This window comes from Panthera tigris, chromosome A3 (assembly GCF_018350195.1).
Source record: "Panthera tigris isolate Pti1 chromosome A3, P.tigris_Pti1_mat1.1, whole genome shotgun sequence".
In the NCBI taxonomy this organism is placed as follows: Eukaryota; Metazoa; Chordata; class Mammalia; order Carnivora; family Felidae; genus Panthera; species Panthera tigris.
In genome coordinates, this window is record NC_056662.1 from 117,226,769 (window position 1) to 117,249,202 (window position 22,434).

The following is a 22,434-nucleotide window of genomic DNA, read 5'->3' on the forward strand; positions in this document are numbered from 1 at the left end:
GTTGACCAGACTTACACAAGGCCTCTCCTTGTGACCCGGGCTTCCTCACAATGTAGAAGCTGGGTTCCGAGAAACAGTATCCAGAGGGAGAGGGAGGGGGAGCCCAGCAGAAGAGTTGGCTTTTATGACTTAGCTTTGGAAGTCAGATGCAGTATTTCTTCTGGCCCATTCTATTGACTGAGGCAGGAAACTCTGCCCTCACACTCCACCTCTCAGTAGAAGATTGCCATTGCACAGCGTGAAAAGAGCATATACACTGTGACAAATATTGATACAGTTATCTTTGGAAATTACCATCTATTACGTTGTACCTGGCACATAGTTGGCACCTAGTAAATGCTTTTTAAATGGATGAACAAATGAACAAACTCTAGTCTTTAAGAAAATTGATCTCAAACACATAATGGAAAAAAGAAAAGCTTTAAAAACCTAACATTCTTAAGGATGACGTCTAAATTTTTTTAATGTTTATTTATTTTTGAGAGAGAGAGAGAGAGAGTGAGTGCAAGTGAAGGAGGGGCAGAGAGAGAGGGAGACACAGAATCTGAAGCAGGCTCCAGGCTCCGAGCTGTCGGCACAGAGTCCGATGTGGGGCTCGAACTTGCAAACCACGAGATCATGACCTGAGCCAAAGTCAGATGCTGAGCCACCCAGGCGCCCCTTTATGGATGACTTCTAATCTCGATAATAATGTAAATTCATGCTTTAAGACACTCTCTCTGCTCACACACAAACCATTGATATATAAAGATACAAAGAGACAATGAAAAGGTACTCACAAGCTCAAAAACAAGATAACTCCACAAATCAGAAAGGGAGCAGAATCCTAGAGTATTCAGCCCTGCGTGTGCTATATTTCAGTCCCAGAGGCAGGTGTAAGTTGTAGGGACCTCTAATGGGTAATGAGCACTAGAAATGTGCCACTCATGGGAGACTGGGGCAATGCCCCCTGCTCAAACCCAGAGATGCTGGGCTAAGTCTCCCTTGCTAACCAAAAATGTTAGAGGAAGCTGTTAAGCCTGCTGCCCAGGACTACAGCATATGTAAGGCTCCCAAACTGAGGAGATAGGAGGACAGAGGTACTGCCTCTGATCAGGAAGGAATTAAGCCAATGCTAACGTGGTGACCGTGAATGTGACGAGATTGGCAATATCGCCAATGACAGCAGAACAGGAACTCCATATTGCCGATATAACACCTGGCTCTGGTTTAGAGACCCTTGGGGCCTGAGGGATGCAACCATAAAACCACTGGAAAGGCAGGGATAAGCCTAGCGGGAGCTGAAGTGTGGGATTCTCCAACTCTCAGAGAGCAAAGTGAGCCTTCAGATGACAAAACATAATGCTCAAGAGTTATCCAATAAAATCAACAATCCAAGATGAATTTTCCCAGGGTGAAATCCAAATAGTGAAGCAGTGCAAAAAAGACATTAAAATAAGAATGATTGAGGGATGCCAGGTGGCTCAGTCAGTTGAGCATCCAACTCTTGAGTTCAGCTCAGGTCATGATCCCAGGGTTGTTGGGATCAAGCCCCACATTGGGCTCTGTGCTGAGCATGGAGTTGCTTAGGACTCTCCTTCTCTCTCTCTCCCCTCCCCCACTCACTCTCAATAAATAGATAGATATGATTGAGATTCTCATTCATTAAAAAAAGAGAAAGAGAAACAGAATCAAAGCAACAATATGTGAATATAAAAATCAGTCAATTAGAAATTTGAAAATGACACTGAAAACTATAGAAAGCTTATGAAAGAAATTGAAGAAGACACAAAGAAATGGGAAAACATCCCATGCTCATGGATTGGAAGAGGAAATACTGTTAAAATGTCAATACTACCCAAAGCAATCTACATATTCAACGCAATCCCTATCAAAATAACACCAGCATTCTTCACAGAGCAAGAACAAACAATTCTAAAATTTGTATGGAACCAGAAAAGACTTTGAATAGCCAAAGTAATGTTGAAAAAGAAAACCAAAGCTGGAGGCATTACAATTCGAGACTTTGAGCTAGATTACAAAGCTGTAATCATCAAGACAGTATGGCAGTGGCACAAGAACAGACACTCTAATCAACGGAACAGAATAGAGAACCCAGAAGTGGACCCACAAACGTATAGCCAACTAATCTTTGACAAAGCAAGAAAGAATATCCAATGGAAAAAAGTCTCCAGCAAATGGTGTTGGCAAGACTGGACGGTGACATGCAGAAGAATGAACCTGGACCACTTTCTTACACCACACACAAAAAACAAACTCAAAATGGATGAAAAACACTAATTGAAATCTTTCTACAAAATACTCATTAGGAAGATGAAGAAACTGGAATCAAAGAATTAGTGAATTGAAAAAGAATCTTGATCAATTCACCCAGAAGTGAAAAGCTCAATTCACCTAGAAATATCACAGAAACTTTGTTTTTAATACTAAAGAGGAAATTGGAGAAAAGAAAGATAGGTTGAGAGGCTCTAACATACATCTAATGGAAGTGAAAAAAGAGAAAGGAGAGAACTGGAGAGAAGCCATATTGGAGAAAAAACTGCAAGTTGTTTTCTAGAACTGAGGAAAGGCACAAGTCTTCAGATCAAAAGTGTATTAAAAGTACCACTTGAGATACACAGATACAACTGTCTACTAACATACATTTTAGTGGAACTGCATAAAATCCAAAGTCAAAACAAAAATATTTTTAAATGGCCAGAGGAAAAAAAAACAGATTTTATATACATGATAAGAATATCCAATACTTCATTGTTTGTAAAAGGGGAAAATGGAAAAATGAGTGTCCGTGAAAAGGAGAATAAATTTTTTTAAACTGTAATATATTTGCAGTATTTTTGCAGTATATGGAATGCTACATATATAAACACAAATGAAATAATGTTAAGGGGAAAAGCACATTAATACATAATATCTATGGAGGACATTATCTTTTTTTTAATTTTTTTTAATGTTTATTTATTATTGAGAGACAGAGCATGAGCATGGGAGGGGCAGAGAGAGGGGAGACACAGAATCTGAAACAGGCTTCGAGCTCCGAGCTGTCAGCACAGAGCCCAACGCAGGGCTTGAACTTACGAACTGTGAGATCATGACCTGAGCCAAAGTTGGATGCTTAACCAACTGAGCCACCCAGGCACTCCATCATTTACCTTCTTTAGAGAAAAATAACTGAAGCAAATAAAATAAAACGTTAAGACTTATTAAAAGTGGGTGGTAGGGGCGCCTGGGTGGCTCAGTCAGTTCGCTTCTGACTTTGGCTTAGGTCATGATCTCACAGTCTGTGAGTTCAAGCCCCACATCGGGCTCTGTGCTGACAGCCTGGAGCCTGCTTCGGTTTCTGTGTCTCCCTCTCTCTGCCCCTCCCCTGCTCATGCTCTGTCTCTCTCTGTCTCAAAAATAAATTAAAAAACATTAAAAATTTTTTTAAAAAATAAAATAAAATATGGGGCGCCTGGGTGGCGCAGTCGGTTAAGCGTCCGACTTCAGCCAGGTCACGATCTCGCGGTCTGTGAGTTCGAGCCCCGCGTCAGGCTCTGGGCTGATGGCTCGGAGCCTGGAGCCTGTTTCGGATTCTGTGTCTCCCTCTCTCTCTGCCCCTCCCCCGTTCATGCTCTGTCTCTCTCTGTCCCAAAAATAAAAATTAAAAAAAAAGTTGAAAAAAAAAATTAAAAAAATAAAATAAAATAAAATAAAATAAAAGTGGGTGGTAGGTGGGGCGCCTGGGTGGCTCAGTCGGTTAAGCATCCGACTCCAGCTCAGGTCATGATCTCGCAGTTCGTGAGTTCGAGCCCCATGTCGGGCTCTGGTGCTGACAGCTCAGAGACTGGAGCCTGCTTCGGATTCTGTGTCCCCCTTTCTCTCCGCCCCACCCCTGCTTGTGCTCTGTCTCTCTGTGTCTTTCAAAAATGAATAAACGTAAAAAAAAAAATTTTTTTTTAAAGTGGGTGGTAGGTACATGGGTGTTTGTTGCATTATTTTTATGTTCAGGATCTTTCATCAAGAATCGTTTTTTAACAGGTTTTTAGAAACCACAAGAATTCAGTGTTTCTGAAAATAGACCCAACTAACTCAACAGATGTAAGTGATCTCAGTAATGAAGATCAGTGAAAAACTTATAAAAAGAAAACAGAAGGTGGCCTTAAGGCATAGCCAACTCAGACAGAAAGGGTGTGGAAAAGATGGTTCAGGAAGGACACATGGTCAAGTTAACAAAACTTTTGCTGCCAGGGAAGACCAAACCCCAGAAGGAGCAGACACTGTGGGGTGACTTATAGGCAACAAAAAGGGTTAATCTGGGCATGTTCAGAGCAAGCACAGGAAGAGATAGACCCATTCTTAGGAAGAAATAGGATATAGAAAAGACAGAATTTGGTTATAAACTTTTTGAGTCAAAAAGTATCATATAATTCATCTGGTCCAGTGAATTTTCAGCCACTAATTTCAGAACCATAGAGGGTCCCCAGAGAAGCTAGAGGGGTACCTAGGGGGTGAGGAAGCAGGGCTACAGCCCTTCACCCCTACTTCAGCCAGAGCCCTTTTTATATTCTGGGAGAGAACTGTGGTCCTGTGCAAGCCCCTCATTTTATACGTGACTTGGAAAAAGTCCCAGAGTTAGTAAATGGTGGACATCTCCTGAATATATCAGCACGTTGCTTTCTCTGCTCCATGTCAGTGCCCCTCCTACCCTGCTTCCAATTTCTTGAGCAAAAACAAACAAAAGAAACCGGTGTTGTGCAAACATGGAAGGCTATAACCAGTAATAAGAGAAAGGCATTATGACCCAAGAGGAGCCTAGAAGAAATACAACCTTAGGGGTAAAATTTATAGACACGACTTATATATCAAAGTCATTGGCAGCGGCCCCTCCCTTACTCCTTTCTTCCCTCCCCTCTTCCTTTCTTTTGTAGAATTCTTTGTTCCCCCTAACTCTTTATGATGAAAATTATCATACATACACACGGAAATGCTGGAAGGGCAACACAACGAAGAGTGATATACTCTCCACCTAAACAGTTGTTAACATTTGCTATATGCGTCCCCTCTCCACTGTGTGTATTTCTTTTTGTTTTTGTTGAGTCATTTCAAAGTAAGCTGCACATAACATGAAACCTCACCCCTAAATACTTCAGTGTGCATCTCCTAAGAGGAGCCACAACACCATTTTCACACCGAAGAAAATTATTAGTAATTCTGTGCTGTCATCTAATATCCAGGCCACATTCACATTTCCCCTGTTGTCCCCAAAATGTCATTGATAGCGAGTTTTTGTCATTGTTACAGGGTTTTTAATTTATTTTCCTGAGCCAGTATCCATCAAAGTTCCCCACTGCATTGGTTGTTATGCAAAAGAAGGGAGACATTTTTCTAGAAAAACAAATCTAATCTGGAAATAGACCCAGGTTACTTTTCTCAACGCTGTTTCCTTTCACTTTTCTGTATTCCAGGCTGAGATCCTAACTGGCCTCACGGTCAGCAGCCCTGCAGACGCTGGGAAGGCTGCAAAGGTGCTCTTGGAAAGGGGGTGCCAGGTCGTAATCATCACCTTAGGTGCTGAAGGCTGTGTGATGCTGTCACAGACAGAACCTGTCCCAAAGCACATCCCCACAGAGAAGGTCAAGGCTGTGGATACCACGGTAGGTTTCAAAATTTCAGAATCATTTCTGCTCCCATTGAGAATCATCATTTATAACAAAGATACTACACCTGAATTTTTGGATCATAAGGTAAGGGCTCAAGGAGGTGATATGGTAGAAGGGAAGAAAAACCAGGCAGGAGCACTATATCTTAATCCTTCCCCAACCCACTGTAGGACTTTCTACAAGTCACTTAACCTCTCTGAGCCTCAGTTTCCTCATCCATAAAAACAGAATATCAGTAAAACTATACTTGTATCACCTATATTCATTCATTGATTCATCCAGTAAATATGTATTGAATACCTGTTATATGCCAGTCATCTATTAGGTTCTGGGGCTATCGTGATGAACAAGACATAGTCTCTGCCCTCGTGGGGCTTAGATTTTAGACAGTATGCCCAGCCGCTGGTTCTTACAAGCCTCCTGTGTGGAATGAAAGTGCAAGGATCACTGGTTGGCAAAACTCATTCTTCTGACCATCAGATAATGCCCGCTATCATCTACTATGCGCTTACTGTGTCTCTTTGGCATACATCTCGTGTGATCTTTACAACAATGACATGGAGCTATATTATCTTCATTTTACAGATTTAGACACTTGCTTAGGACCATAATGCTAGGAAGTAACAGAGCTGGGGGTTCAAAACTTGGCCTGTGGACTCCAGACACTTCTTGTGTAAGGCATGCATTAAGGACAAGCAGGTTACATAGATGAGTCACAGCCCAGAAGGGGGTGGAAGGGAAGACAAGCTAGAAAAAAAAGCTCAGAGGTCCTCTAAATCTGGGAAAATAAGAATTATTGTTTATGACCTAGAATTGAGAAGAGCGAACAAAATCGATAAATACCAGGAACCTAAAACTAGAGTTGGGGAAGAGTAAACATTTTAGAGTTTTTATTTATAAGAAATTAATGTGTAATTTTTTTTTTAATTTTTTTTTAACGTTTATTTATTTTTGAGACAGGGAGAGACAGAGCATGAACGGGGGAGGGTCAGAGAGAGAGGGAGACACAGAATCTGAAACAGGCTCCAGGCTCTGAGCTGTCAGCACAGAGCCCGACGTGGGGCTCGAACTCACAGAGTGCGAGATCGTGACCTGAGCCGAAGTCGGCCGCTTAACCGACTGAGCCACGCAGGCGCCCCTTAATGTGTAATTATTTATAAAATATATTTTGGTTTTTATGTTTAGAAAAGGCTTTAAAATGTGGGTCATTAAATAAATAAAATAATATAATATATAATATAATATAATATAATATAATATAATATAATATAATATAATATAATATAATTAATATAATAAAATAAAATAAAATAAAATAAATAAAAGTGGGTCATTTATCAAAAAGGAGCCTAAGCAAATGTAATGAAGTCATGGATGCAAATACGCTCTGAAAGATAGATAAGTACAAGGACTGCTTTTTATCACATGAAATCACACCCTGATTGCCTTTCACAATGTGCTGATCAGATATTTGATCAGTTGCACTCGGTGGTGTCATTCTCTTCATAGTTAAGTCATTTTGGAAACCACTAGTTTTTTTTCTGTTCTGTCACGGACAGTCGCCTGAATTTGAGAGGTTCCTTCTGAGTTCTGAAATCGACCCTGCATGAGACTAAAACGAGTCCAGGTCCTGAACTACAGCAGAAAAGTTTACTCTTCCGTTGCTAAAAATGAAGGACCCTCATGAAGATGTCGGGCCTACGTATCTACCCCGAAAGAGACTCAGCCTCTGCTTCGGGTGTCTGTGTCAGCCACAGCTCCTTTGCCCACAAGCACCAAAGCACAACTGGAATGGGCCTACACGGGAACAGGGATGTATTCGGTGCACCTGGCTGAGAGTCCGAAGGTACGGCCGAGGGCAGAAGTGAAGCCATGTCATGGGGGCCCACTCACCCCCTCCCTGTTGGCTCTGCCTGCCTTGCGGTGCTGGGCTTTAAGCTCAGGCGGGCCCACTCCTGGGAGTGGTCCCAGACAGCTGTCTGCCCACACAGTGCCCCATGTCGTGTCCCCATCCCTGGTGTCAAATAAAAATCAAAGAACTCTCATCAGAGGATGGGAAGCGGATGCCGGTCATACAAAAACAAGCCCCGCCTGGAATGGGGAACCTCACAGAACACGCATGTGGAAATGCCCTGCCTGGGCATGGGACAAAGTGATGGAGACACCAGCCTTGGAAATGTTCAGATTTGAATCGATAGTCATTATCCTCAGAGCCATTTCATGTTGAAGGATTGGATTTCCTAGATAGTGATGGATTGCGTCTTGAGCATCTTAAATACAGCAGGGTGCACAAGGAGGTTTTCACACTTTGCTGATACTGTTTTGTGCCCTTTCATTTGGTTTCTTAGCATGTGCACTTAAGTTTTTGGTTTCAGGAAAGTTGAAACACAGTGAGAGCTCAGAGGAGAAAAGATTACTTAAATGCTTCGAGGCAGGAGGTAGAGCACGGGATCACGAAAATCGGGGCACTGGATTGGGATCAGTGAATTTTTCCGTCAAGGGCCAGACAGTAAAGTTTTAGGTTTCACGGACCTTATGCATACACGCTCTGTCACAACTGCTCACCTCTGCCATTGTAGCATGAAAGCAGCCATAAACAACTTTGTATGCTATCCAAAATGAAGTTGGTATTAATCCAAACTAGACTGTTTTAAGTTAAGATGTTAACCAGAATCACCAGTGCAATCACTAAAAAAAGAACTCAAAAAAAGAAGAAAAAAAAGGCGCCTGGGTGGCTCAGTCGGTTAAGCGAAAGACTTCGACTCAGGTCATGATCACATGGTTCATGGATTCAAGTCCCGCGTCAGGTTCTGTGCTGACAGCTCAGAGCCTGGAGACTGCTTTGGATTCTGTGTCTCCCTCTCTCCTGCCCATACCCTGCTTGCTCTCTGTCTCTATCTCTCAAAAATAAATAAACATTAAAAAAAAATTTTTTTTTTAAAAACCTGAAAGAAACAAAAGAATTACCATGGTACACTTCAAAATCTATTTAACAGGCACCTGGCTGGCTCATTCGTTAAGCATCTGACTTCTGCTCAGGTCATGATCACACAGTTGGTGAGTTCAAGCCCTGCATCGGGCGAACTCGAGCTCCACTTCTCTCTCTCTCTCCCTCTCTTAATCCCTCTCTCTCTGCCCCTTCTGGGATTCGCCCTCTCTCTCTCTCTCTTTCTCTCTCTCTCCCCCCACCCCCTGTCTCTCTCAAAAACAAAAAAAAAATTAACACAAAAGAGGGCAGGAATGGAGGAATAAAAAAGGTACTGGAAGATTATGTTGTTGTAAACTGAGGGATAAAACTAGGCCGGAGGGAGATAAGGGATCCAGGAAGCAGACGGTGCCACAGAGGAGAGAAACCGGGGTGGTGAAGGGAAGTCCCAGGGCAGCAGCTATGCAGCAGGCCCGCAACCAGGCGGGTCCCAGTCCCCAAGAGAGCAGGAGAGCGGAGAGCCCTGGAGGAGCGACTCCCAGAAACAAAAGCAAAAACAGGAAAGGACAAAGAAGGAAATAGCAGAATACCCATGTGTTGGCATATGACCAAAGATTTTTAGTTTTCTTGCAGAATTTGAGGATGAAGTAGCAATTAATTATGTTGAAAACTGTGGAAATGAAAAAAAAAGGGGGCAAATATTTTTGCTCTACGTCATCTGCAGTCTCAGGGTAAAAGTATGATTAAGTAAATATTCGCACGCCACGTGGCTGTAAAGACATAGTCCTAACAGCGCAAGTGCCGATTCTTGATTTAACCAAAAATAGAGATTAGAATCCTGTTTTGAAGATGGAAGGATAAAGTGAGTGTGTGGTCTCTGTGCACCTGGGGGAAGAGAAGAGAGCTGAATGCTCATTCTCCATAGTTGGGAGTCAAGAGAGAATATCGGAAACTGATTTTTAAAAACAGCAGTATAAGCATATGACCAGAGGGAGAAGATGAATACCAGAAGAAACTTAAAGGGAATTTAAAGTATTTGCCTCATGGAAATGGTTCAAGAGAGAGATGGGGTGTTTACTCCTTAAGTGTTGTCTTTTTACACTATGTATATGGATGGCTTTGATTTTTTTCCTAAATGACAAAACACGATGAGATACCACTTGTCACCCGCTAGAATCAAAAACAGTAATGAGCGTACCTGGGACATGGAAAAATTAGAACCCTCAAACGATGCCAGTGGGAAGGTAAAATAGTGTAGTCGCTTTGGGAAACAGTCTGGAAGGGCTGTGAAAAGTTAATTTTCTGGTTACCATAGGACCCAGCAATTGTCCTTCTAGGTCTCCACCCAAGAGAAATGAAAACACGTGCCCACACAAAAACCTGTACACGAATGTTTCTGGCAGCATTGTTCCCGATAGCCCCAAATCGGAAACAACCTGATTTTGAACAGCAGATGACTGGATAGACAGATTGAGGCACCTACATATAATAGACTGCTGTTCAGCCATAAAATGGAATACTGATACAGGCTACAGTGTGGATGAACATCCAGAACATTATGCTAAGTGAAAGAAGACAAACCTAAAGGCCACATATTATATGCTTCCAAGTATATGCCATGTCCAGAATAGGTAAATCTATAGAAACAGAAGGTAGATGGATGGTCACTGGCAGCTGGGGAGATGGGGTCAGGAGACTAATGAATGCGTATGGGGGTTCCCCTCTGGGGTGAGGAAGACATTCTGGAATTAGATAGTGGTGATACACAGACAACCTTGTGGATACCCTGAAAACCAGTGAATTGTTCACTTTTAAAGGGTGAGTTTTGTGGTAGGTTAGAATTATATCAATTTAGAAAACAAAGGTCAAACAATAACAAAAAGATCCACCTAGGCACTTCACCCGTGGATGGATACTCTTGTGATAAAGAATCTTCCACTTCATTGCTCTACTGAATCTACTGAATGGGCTCTCAACATCCCCCAGCGGAGCAGAGGTGACATGGGAAACAAGGGTGGTTATTTTCTGGGGGTCAAATCTCCCTCAGCCTTTTTTATGCTCTTTGTCCTCTCATCCTGCACTCTCATCATTAAAATCTTTGCCTGTTCTGCACATACCTGTTCGGCCTCTTCATAGGTCTAATAAAGAGGAGATAAGTCACATGGCGAGGTGAGGAACTCCCAGGGAGGCATTTTCTTCTGAACAAATGGGCTGCTTCACTTTTCCGTCAGGAGGGCATTACTTGCCCTCAGGAGGTTTATGACCTCACATTTCCCCTTCTCCTAATCCCTTACGAGGCACACCTTCAAAAAAAAAAAAAAAACTCATGTCGTGCAACCTCAACGGATACAATTTTTGTCAGTCGTAACCTCAACAAAGCTGGCCAAGATAAAATCAGTCAGTCCGGGATGGCATGGGTGGTGGAAACGCCTTTAGCTGGGTCGCACATTGTCCAGCCCGCCCTGGAAGGGGCCAGTCCCGCGCCGCGTCAGTACTCCCGCAGGATGCTACATTCATTTGCCTCCGCGTTGATAGTCGCTGTATCACTTCTATTTTTACATCCATTTTTCCTGCTGTATGACAGTGAAATGGTGGCAGTAGTGCAGATGTCCTCGGCTCAGTTGGGAAGACACGACAGACGTGTCGCTCTTCCCATCTCTAGAGGTTACCTGAGTCTCAGCCTCAAAATGCCACGGCACTCGTGTCCTCCGTGCAGTTCTCCAACCTGAAGGTCGGGGGGCTTTGCCGTCTTGTGTCGATTGCACTACATAATCACCCCGTAGTCAAGAGTCACACGCACTTAAGCACTGTCATCTTCTAGGTTATTGTGCTACTGTGATATATCATTAATTATCCTTGGCCTACAGGCTGTATAAAATTCTTGACACAGAAATTGATTTTCTACACGTAAATGGTTGAGTCCTAGAATCTGCATTGGTACTCTTAAGAATTTAGCCCATAGGCTAAATCTATCTTTCCAAAACTTCACCTTATAATAAGTCATTATAATTCAGAGTATATAAGTAAGCTAAGAGTAATCAAAAGCCAGGAGCATGGGGATTCTCTTACCTCTTCCTTATTCCCCTTTCTTTCTATCCATTATATTTGAGTCCTGTAGTGCTCAAAGTTGCAGGTGTGGCACTAGGCAGTGTCAGCCCGGCTGCATGGATGCCCCCAACAGATGACTCAGGGCTTGGAGACTCAGCTCTGAACTAGAAATTGCACCAGTAGGAAGTGGTGATAGTTTCTTTTCAAGTTTGTATGGAAGCACTCCTAAAGGTACCGTGATTGCTGCGGCTGGTGGGTTACCCACAGCTTTCCAAGGTCACTTCTCCTCAGTGTATTCCCCTCATCCTGGGGTCTGGCCTTCGGCCATCCAGGCTGTTCTTAAGGATTGGCTCCCATTAACTTACCTCTGAGGCACCATCCAGAATGACAGTTCAGCCTTTGAAAACCCAGATTTGAACCCATTTTTCCCATCGTGGTACGACTTTCCCCCCCACCCTATCCTACACCTGCACCCTCTTCCCACTCTCACCCCTAGCCAGTGGAAGGCCAAGCCAACATTGCCAGGTGTCATTAGAACAAATGGAGTTAGGTGCTCTTAAGAGGTATTTCTCAGCCCAGGCAAACTGAGGTATTTCCTGCTCCAAATATAGTTTGAGCTCCCCTCACTGTTGATTGCCAGTACTTGAAGAAGGGTTGGGAGAATAAAACACTGTGGGTAAAGAATGATAGAATCGTGGGTGCTGAACAGGTAATTATTACATAATAAGGCTAACTTCAACTGCCATATCAAGTTATTATGCAAGAAGTAATTGTTGTTTCCTTCACATTTTGACCTTAGGAAAATTAATATCTACTGATACTGCCGCTACTCAAAGTGTCTTGGAAAATTTTTTTGGAACTGCTTTGAGAGCACCTTTACCCTACTTTCCAGTCTACTGGGGTTTTTTCTTTCTATTCATAAAATTAATACATACTTAGCGTTCAAGAGTAGAAAAAAAGCAGAAAACGTAGAAAAGTATAAAAAAGAAAGTCAAATACCCATGAGTCTACCACTCAAATGTAACTACTGTTATCCTTTTAAAGATTTTATTTTTAAGTAATTTTTAAATAAGACTTTATTTTTGACCCCACATGGGGCTCAAACCTATAACCCCAAGATCAAGACTCACACGCTCTACTGGCCAAGCCAGCAAGGCACCCCGTCTACTATTATCCTTTTAATATAAATCCTTCCATCTTTTTTTCCATACCAATTCATGCACTTTTGAATATCTTTTAATAGAAAATTTGAGTATTTGCCCCTGCAGAGATTAATATGTATAATTATGGGAAGCCTCTACAACTCAAAAATATCAACCATTTCTCTAGAATAATGTAAATGGACAATTCACTGAAGAAGAAATGCAAAAAAATAAATGTGTGGGCACCTGGGTGGCTCAGTCTATTAAGTATCTGATTCTTGATTTCAGCTCAGGTCATAATCTCACAGTTGTGAGATTGAGCCTCACCTCGGGCTCTGCTCTGGGCATGAAGCCTGCTTAAGATTCTCACCCCCACCCCCACTTCTGTCCCTCCCTGCTTGCTTGAGTGCACTCTCAAAAAAAAAAAAAAAAAAAGGAAAGAAAGACAAAAAAAGAAATGTGATAATGTTCAACCTCACAAGAAATCAAGAATATTTAAATGAAAATAACAGTGAGATCCCCCTTTATTGTTCATCAGTTTGGCAAAAAGTAAAGACTGATAATGTCAAAGTCCCAATAAATTGGAAAACACATGCTCTCATATAATTCTGGTAGGAGTGTAAATTTGTACAATGTTTTCAGAGGGAAATTTGACCAACAGTTTTTAAATTTGGCCCAGTAACTCTTCTAAGAATCTATCTTGCAGAACTGCTCATATATACAAATATTTGTATAAGAATATTTATTCCAGCTTTGTAATAATCAAAAGTAGATCAGACATATCTATATAATCATCAGTAGGAGAAAGTCAAATTATAATGATATGGTGCCATTTATTTAAAAATAACTCTAGCTATCCATAAATAAAAGCATAGCATATTTTAAAAATCTGGAAAAAAATAACCCACCAAACTATTGCTCATGGGGAGGGCCAGGGGATGGGAGGCAGGTGTTGTAAAGGAGGACTTCTACATTCTACTCCATGTTCTTCTGAATTGTTTGAGTTTTTCCATGACCCTTTATTTTTCATGCATTACTTTGAAATTTGGAAGAAAATACAATTTGGAGACCCAGCAAAAAGCTATTTGGAGCCACATCTAGCAAATAAGAGAGGTGATATCATTTCTCAAAGGGTGTACTGGGGGTGGGGGGGGCCTGGGTGGCTCAATCAGTTGAGTGTCTGACTTCTCAGGCCATGATCTCTTGGTTCATACATTTGAGCCCCATGTCGGGCTCTGTGCTGGCAGCTCAGAGCCTGGAGCCTGCTTTGGATTCGTTGCCTCCCTCCCTCTCCACCCTTCCCCCACTCACACTCCATCCCTCCATCTCTCTCTTTCTCTCTCTCTCTCTCTCTCCCTCTCTCTCAACTAAATAAACATTTTTAAAAGTCGTTGTTTTATTTTAAGAGGCCTGAACCTTTAAAAAAAAAAAAAAAACTTGCCACTACCTTCCCAAAGGAGCCAGTAATTGGCCAAGTTCACTCTTGACCTCCTAAAGAACCTCTCAACCATCCCAAGATCTCTGTGTAAGTAGGCTGAGTAACACTTTGACTTAAAATAACTTCTGAATGGATAGACACTTGATGCCAAGGAAATGATCTGCATTGCCTTCTCATCCAGGCCCTGGAGCCTCTTTAAGTCTAGATATTTCACTACACATTTTTGACAGGCTTTTTTTCCCTTAATCTTTCTAAAGAAACAATCTCTCTCAAAAATATGTTAGTTTATACAGTTTCCTTTGGAAATCACAGAATAAATGTCAAAGCTGCATTTTTCTGTTCCTCACTCAAATGCATAGCCTATCTTCAGAGAAGCTTTACTCAGCATCAGGTTTTCTTTCTGAATGTGTCTGCTTACATGTCTTAAACTCTTCAAGCCTTATTCCCACAATTAATAATAGGTTGAATGATCTAGACTTTGGCCTTGCCACAGCTCTTGGTCTCTATTAATCGATGACCTGAAGGAGTTGTAAAAGGGGCCAGGCCATAGGTGATACCTCATGTTTAGGTACTTAATAGTTCACATACTTCACCATTCCTGTACCTCCAGTTTGAAACACACCTGAGTGGAATGGCTCCTGGGGGGAGGAGGAACATAGGTAACACAGTCCTTTGGACTGAAGCATGTCCCCTCTAAAATTCATATGCTGAAGTAAGGAGGTAATTAAGGCTGAACGAGGTCATAAGGATGGAGCCTAGATCCCATAGGATTAATGTTCTTTTAGGAAAAGACACCAGAGAGCTCGCTGTCTATCTGTGTCTGCTCAGAGGTTAGAGCACACAGCAAGATGGTGGCGTCCTGGGGAAAAACTGAGAGCTTTCCCCCTAAGGTCAGGTACAAGACAGGGATGTCCATTCTTGCCACTGTTATTCAACATAGTATCAGAACTCTTAGCCTCAGCCATCAGACAACGCAAAGAAATAAAAGGCATCCAAATCAGCCAGGAGGAAGTCAAACTTTCACTCTTCACAGATGACATGATACTCTATATGGAAAACCCAAAAGATTCCACCAAAAAACTGCTAGCACTGATTCATGAATTCAGCAAAGTTGTAGGATATAAAATCAATGCACAGAAATCGGTTGCATTCCTATACGCCAACAATGAAGCAATAGAGAAATCAAGGAATTGGTCCCATTTACAATTGCACCAAAACCCATAAAATACCTAGGAGTAAATCTAACCAAAGAGGTGAAAAATCTATACACTGAAAACTATAGAAAGCTTATGAAAGAAATTGAAGAAGACACAAAAAATTGAAAAAGATTCCATGCTCCTAGATAGGAAGAACAAATATTGTTAAAATGTCGATACCACCCAAAGCAATCTACATATTCAGTGCGATCCCTATCAAAATAACACCAGCATTCTTCACAGAGCTAGAACAAACAATCCTAAAATTTGTATGGAATCAGAAAAGACCCCAAATAGCCAAAACAATCCTGAAAAAGAAAACCAAAGCAGGAGGCATCACAATTGCAGACTTCAAGCTGTATTACAAAGCTGTAATCATCAAAACAGTATGGTACCGGCACAAAAACAGACACTCAGATCAATGGAACAGAATAGAGAACCCAGAAATGGACCCACAGACGTATGGCCAACTAATCTTTGACAAAGCAGGAAACAATATCCAGTGGAATAAAGTGGAATAAAGACAGTCTCTTCAGCAAGTGGTGCTGGGAAAACTGGACAGTGACATGCAGAAAAATGAACCTGGACCACTTTCTTACACTATACACAAAAATAAACTCAGTGGATGAAAGACCTAATTAAATGTAAGACAGGAAGCCATCAAAATCCTAGAGGAGAAAGCAGGCAAAAACCTCTTTGTCCTTGGCCACAGCAACCTCTTACTCAACACGTCTCCAGAGGCAAGGGAAATAAAAGCAGAAATGAACTATTGGGACCTCATCGAAATAAAAAGCTTATGCGCAGCGAAGGAAACAATCAGCAAAACTAAAAGGCAACCCACAGAATGGGAGAAGATATTTGTAAATGACGTATCAGATATAGGGTTAGTATCCAAAGTCTATAAAGAACTTACCAGACTCAACACCCAAAAAACAAATAATCCAGTGAAGAAATGGGCAAAAGACAGGAATAGACACTTCTCCAAAGAAGACATCCAGATGGCCAACCGACACATGAGAACATGCTCCACATCACTCATCATCAGGGAAATACAAATCAAAACCACAGTGAGATACCACCTCACACCTGTCAGAATGGCTAACATGAACAACTCAGGCAGCAACAGATGTTGGCGAGGATGCGGAGAAAGAGGATCTCTTTTGCATTGCTGGTGAGAATGCAAACTGGTGCAGCCACTCTGGAAAGCAGTATGGAGGTTCCTCAAAAAATTAAGAATAGAACTACCCTACGACCCAGCAACTGCACCACTAGGTATTTATCCAAGGGATACGGGTGTGCTGTTTCAAAGGGACACATGCACCCCCATGTTTATAGCAGCACTATCAACAATAGCCAAAGTGTGGAAAGAGCGCAAATGTCCATCGATGGATGAACAGATAAAGAAGATGTGGTATATGTATACAATGGAGTATGACTCGGCAATCAAAAAGAATGAAATCTTGCCATTTGCAACTACGTGGATGGAACTGGAGGGTGTTATGCTAAGTGAAATTAGTCCGAGAAAGACAAAAATCATACGACTTCACTCATATGAGGACTTTAAGAGACAAAACAGATGAACATAAGGGAAGGAAAGCAAAAATAATACAAAAACAGGGAGGGGAACAAAACATAAGAGACTCTTAAATATGGAGAACAGAGGGTTACTGGAGGGTTTGTGGGAGGGCGGATGGGATAAATGGGTAAGGGGCATTAAGGAATCTACTCCTGAAATCATTGTTGCGCTATATGCTAACTTGGATGTAAATTTTAAAAATTAATTTTAAAAAATTAAAAGAAAAAAAGATGGTGGCACCCTGCAAGCCAAGGAGAAGAAGCCTCAGAATGAAACCTACCTTGTGAGCACCTTGATCTTGGACTTCCAGCCTCCAGAACTGTGAGAAGTAAATTTCTGTTGTTCAAGCCACTCAGCCTGTGGCTTTTTTTGTACAGTGGCCCAAGCAGGACTAACAGGAAAGCAAATGAATGTACTTCAGAAGTGATCTAAAGCAAAAATTGAAAAGTCAGCTGTTTTGTGAGCAGGAGGAAATAATCTGAATTGAACTAACATGATCATCCTAAATCACCCTCTTGGTGAAAACCATCTTGAGTGTTTTGCTTATGGTTCAACTGTAATAATCGGTCCCAGTGGGTAAGGCCAGATGATGTCTTGAGCTCAGACCCTAATCTAGCCAGTAACTAGCAGGCTGCTTTGGGCAAAGGACTCATTATGTTTGGGCTCAGGTTGTGCGTCCAAACATGACATGTCTGGGGTGGGTGATCTCTGAGGCATCTTAGACGTCTGACATTCCATGATTCTTACAGATTTTTGGGAACATGAGGATTCTTCGGCTAATCTGGAAAGCCAGGCACCACGCTGTGCTGGGCTTTGTGCTGGACTCCGTATGCTCAGAACAACCCTGCAAGACAAGGTTAATGCCCATTTTAGAGAGGAGGAAAGTAATGCTCCCAAAGGCAAACAGCCTGCCTGGTCATACAGCTGGTAAGTTGGCAGAGCCAGGAACTGCTTGCCGGTCTGTCTGTCCGACTCTAACATCCACGTACTCTCTACTGCACGCCTCTTCCTCTTGATTTTGTGGCAGTTTGCCTAGCCTTCAGTCCCTCCTAGTTGGCCTTCCAGCACTGACTTTCCTTGTCACTTGTTAAGATACAGGCTTCTGTAATCACTCCATTTCTCTAGATGTTCGGGAGCTACCAGATCCTGCAAAGGCACTGCCTGCTTTGTGCCGTACGGTGCAGCCTCACTTAAATGCAGTAACGCAGGGGCGCCTGGGTGGCTCAGTCGGTTGAGCATCTGACTTTGGCTCAGGTCATGATCTCACGGTTCGTGGGTTCAAGCCCGCGTCAGGCTCTGTGCTGACAGCTCTCTCAGAGCCTGGAGGCTGCTTCAGATTGTGTGTCTCCTTCTCTCTCTGCGCCCCCACCCCCAGTCTCAAAAATAAATAAATAAATAAATAAATAAATAAATGTAAAAAAATTTTTAAATGCAGTGACCCATGTATGGCTCTAAGAACAGTTCCTGGCGCACGTGAACACTCAGTACCTTTTAGTGCTCATTAGTAGGTCCCCATATGTCTGTTCATTGAACCTGGATCACGCGGGGGGTACCAGGAAGTATGCGCCAGGAGCTTGCATCACTCTCCAGTACACAGAGTGGACATTACCTTGGCTCTGTACGTTACAGAAAAGAAACCCAAGTCCCACTGCCATTCAGTTCCAGCATCTTCCTGTACAAGACAAGGAACTGGACTGCACGGCTAGTAGTGTCTGGCAGGATCATCCTGTCCAGATTGCAAAGTTTTGGGCACAGATAGATCACTTCCGTTCATTCTTGTCATTGAATGACTAACTCTGAAGGAGAGGTGCACCACTCCCAGTGAGTATAACCAAATCATCTTTCCGTGAGGCTTCTTTAAATAGAGGCCTGGGGGCGCCTGGGTGGCTCAGTCGGTTGAGTGTCCGACTTCGGCCCAGGTCATGATCTCACGTCCGTGAGTTCAAGCCCCGCGTCGGGCTCTGTGCTGACAGCTCGGAGCCTGGAGCCTGTTTCAGATTCTGTGTCTCCCTCTCTCTCTGACCCTCCCGCATTCATGCTCTGTCTCTCTCTGTCTCAAAAATAAATAAACGTTAAAAAAAATAATAATAATTAAAAAAATAAAATAAAATAAATAGAGGCCTGAACTGCTAACTAGAGAGGCTAGGGAAAATAGAGTTCCTCTTTTTTAACATTCCCAAACTAGCTCTCTAGTTTAAGGAAAGACAAAAACACTCGTTCCCTGCCTAGCAAACTCCTATCCATCCTCAAGGTCCAGCTCAGAGAGTTCTTCTTGGGAAATCCCAGTGCTTACTATATGCTTGGCACATAATAACAGGCCTTCCTGAAAAAACGAAAGAGTTCTAGTTCCTTGTGGGAAAGTAAGTAGTGTGTGTATTAGGGCCGCTTGGTCTCACTGAGCCCCAGTGTTCTCAGGGGACTAGAGGATCGACAGGATTCCTTATAGTCCTTAAGTTCTACCTTGAATATGTCAAGGGAAAGGATAAATCTCAGACACAAATGCTTTTTTCTAATGTTATGAAAACAAAATACCCAGGTGCCCATTTTAAAACCTATCTTTAGATTATTTTACCTGCAGGGATAGAAAGGCCAGGCCAAAAAAAATGAAGTTACAGAAGTAAATGGCATCTCTGAAATCAGCATCATAGAATACAGAAAACCCAGGTGAGGCTCCGAAATACCCATCTCAATCTTAGGAATGATATCAATAAATGGGCATGATATCTGAACCACTCTGCCAACTCTGGCTGCCAGAAAAGATGAAAATGAAAAAAAAAAATTGACTGGATATGAAGAAAGGACAGAGGACAAGATAATTGCTAAAGACACTGATTGACAAGGCACAAGACATCCGTCACGCCCGGGGGTCCATATTAGCTCTATTACATTACTTCCATATCAGCAGATCACCTCATTTACTGGCTAATCAGGCAGAATTAAATATTTTAAATTATCTTTCTTAATCCTGCATGGGATCCGTTGAAAACACAGGGCTCTAAAAATCTAATTGTAACTGCTTACCAGAAATGTCATCTTCACTTGGAGGAACTGAACCAGGGCCAACTACGAGGCTGTCTTTTCCGTTTTCCTAAAGTACTGTCCCACCTGTCCCACGGCTGGACCTGGACACACATGCACATGTGCCTAGTGCCAGACATCTTAGGGGCTCCCGAGCAGGAAGCTGGGATCCCTGGCCCTGCTTCAGAACTCAAATACAGCCAGAGATTGAAAAGAGCAATGGTAGTGGAGAACAGGGGCACGGAGGTGGAAGGAAGACGTAGAGGAAAAAATAACTGTTAAAACGTCAGCAAAAGTCAACAGAGCAAACTCTAAATCTAGATGTAGAGTGTTCTGTGGGCCTCGATGCTCCCTGACTGAAAGGACAGGAGACAGTCCCTGTCCCGGTAGGAAGGGGCGGTTTCAGGGTGTATGAGCTTGCTTATCCAGCCACAAGGAAGACTTCTCACGTCCTACCCCTACCCTCCACTTCTCCCCGCTCCTGGAGAGCAGCGTGGTGTCTTGTGTCCTTGATAGCAGGGCGATAACTTGGCTGGGAGGTGGCAGTCAGGACTACACCGTAGTGCTTCTAAAGTGGCTTCCAGTGTGTGAAGATGTCGCTTGGGTAGATATGAAATTGTGAGGAGGTGAAGAAACTGTCTGGAGCCAAGCTGTAGAGCCCAGTGAGTTGGAGCCATGCCCAGCGCCCTCAGTGCCCATCACTGCTGAGAGAGGTGAACAAGGAAATGAAGAAGGTGTGTGTGGTTCATAGCTTGCTAAACACCTGTCTGCCTTCATGTGAAAACATGTGTGTGGTGTAGTTTAACGGTGTGGATACTTTGTGTATTTTCAGTGCTGAGGACGTATGCTCTGTGTGAATAAATTGTTGGTGGCATGAATGTCATGCATGCATGTGCGTGTCAGTAAAATGTACTGCAGCGGGACAGAAGGTAAAGGCATGATTCATCATTCACACTTTCCTCCTTTTAAAACTACAGGAGGGCTCTATACTGTGGTACATCCCTACAAATGCGATGTGATTTGGGGATAGAGGGCGTCCAGAGGTTAGGTGAATCACATCTCCCCTGAAAGAGTCTCTGAAAACTGAAAATTGTATATCCTTTTCTTTCCCTGGTCAAAACAAATGAAAATTAGAGAAAGAAAGATCATGGTTATATTTGCTAAGTGACTTCCCGTGACTGTCCTGTTCCCTGTTAAGAAAACTGTCTTCCTCTCCTTAGTCTGCTTTAGCATGTGGGTATCTAATTGTGTGGATTCAGTTGTACGTGAAATATAATTCGCATCAAATACTTACATTTACTAACTTCCCTCAGTCATCCCAAGGCCAGTCAGATTGCCTGCTGCCCTCCCATTCTTCCTTCTTTGTAAATTGTGAAATATTTCAATTATACTGAAAAGTATAGAGAGCCGGATAATTTGTTATTTCTTAATATTTTGCTATTTTTGCTTCAGGTGGTTTTTAAGAGGTAAAACGTTAGAAACACAGTGTGACCTCTTTGCTTTCAGATGCTTAGTGCTATGAAGATGCAACCTATATCAGGACCTAGCTTTTAAAAACACATTTGAACAGAAAAACAGGATTTTGTAAGAACTTTTCTTGATCTTTGCCATTCTGATGTTTTTACTATAATGAGCCCAGATCTGAATTTATTCTTACGTATTTTTTTTTTTTACTTTTTAAATTTATTTTGAGAGAGAGAGAAAGAGTGAGCAGGGGAGGGACGGAGAGAGAAGGAGAAAGAGAATCCCAAGCAGGCTCTGTGCTGTCAGCACAGAGCCTGATGTGGGGCTTGTATCCAAGAATGGTGAGATCATGACCTCAGCTGAAATCAAAAGTCAGACACTTAACCAACTGAACCACCCAGGTGCCCCTATTCTTCTTTATACTGCTCATGACTCTGTTCTTCCTGAAGCTTTTTTTTTGGGGGGGGGGGGGGCTGGGAGGGACTCTAATACTCTATTTTTTTCTTCAAGTTTTTATTTAAATTCAAGTTAGTTAGGAAGAACAAAGATTGTTAAAATGCCAATACTACCCAAAGCAATCTACATATTCAATGCAATCCCTATCAAAATAACACCAGCATTCTTCACAGAGCTAGAACAAACAATCCTAAAATTTGTATGGAATCAGAAAAGACCCCAAATAGCCAAAACAATCCTGAAAAAGAAAACCAAAGCAGGAGGCATCACAATCGCAGACTTCAAGTTGTATTACAAAGCTGTAATCATCAAAACAGTATGGTACTGGCACAAAAACAGACACTCAGATCAATGGAACAGAATAGAGAACCCAGAAATGGACCCACAGACGTATGGCCAACTAATCTTTGACAAAGCAGGAAACAATATCCAGTGGAATAAAGTGGAATAAAGACAGTCTCTTTAGCAAGTGGTGCTGGGAAAACTGGACAGTGACATGCAGAAAAATGAACCTGGACCACTTTCTTA

The 22,434-nt window shown here is 42.3% G+C and overlaps 1 protein-coding gene across 6 annotated transcripts in view; it reads left to right on the forward strand.

Moving 5' to 3' along the window:
* Positions 1–22,434, forward strand: part of RBKS (ribokinase) — a 101,651-nt gene that overhangs the window by 43,562 nt on the left and 35,655 nt on the right. For 3 of the 6 annotated variants that reach the window (XM_042982263.1, XM_042982261.1, XM_042982262.1), the window contains exons 7-8: positions 5,448–5,636; positions 17,718–18,224. In XM_042982263.1, the coding sequence (XP_042838197.1) occupies positions 5,448–5,636; positions 17,718–17,984 (456 nt within the window). In that variant the 3' untranslated portion in view covers positions 17,985–18,224. Of the gene's footprint in view, positions 1–5,447; positions 5,637–7,201; positions 8,394–17,717; positions 18,225–22,434 lie in introns of those variants that run through there. The other 3 variants (XM_007088863.3, XM_007088862.3, XM_007088864.3) reach the window with 2 other exon arrangements.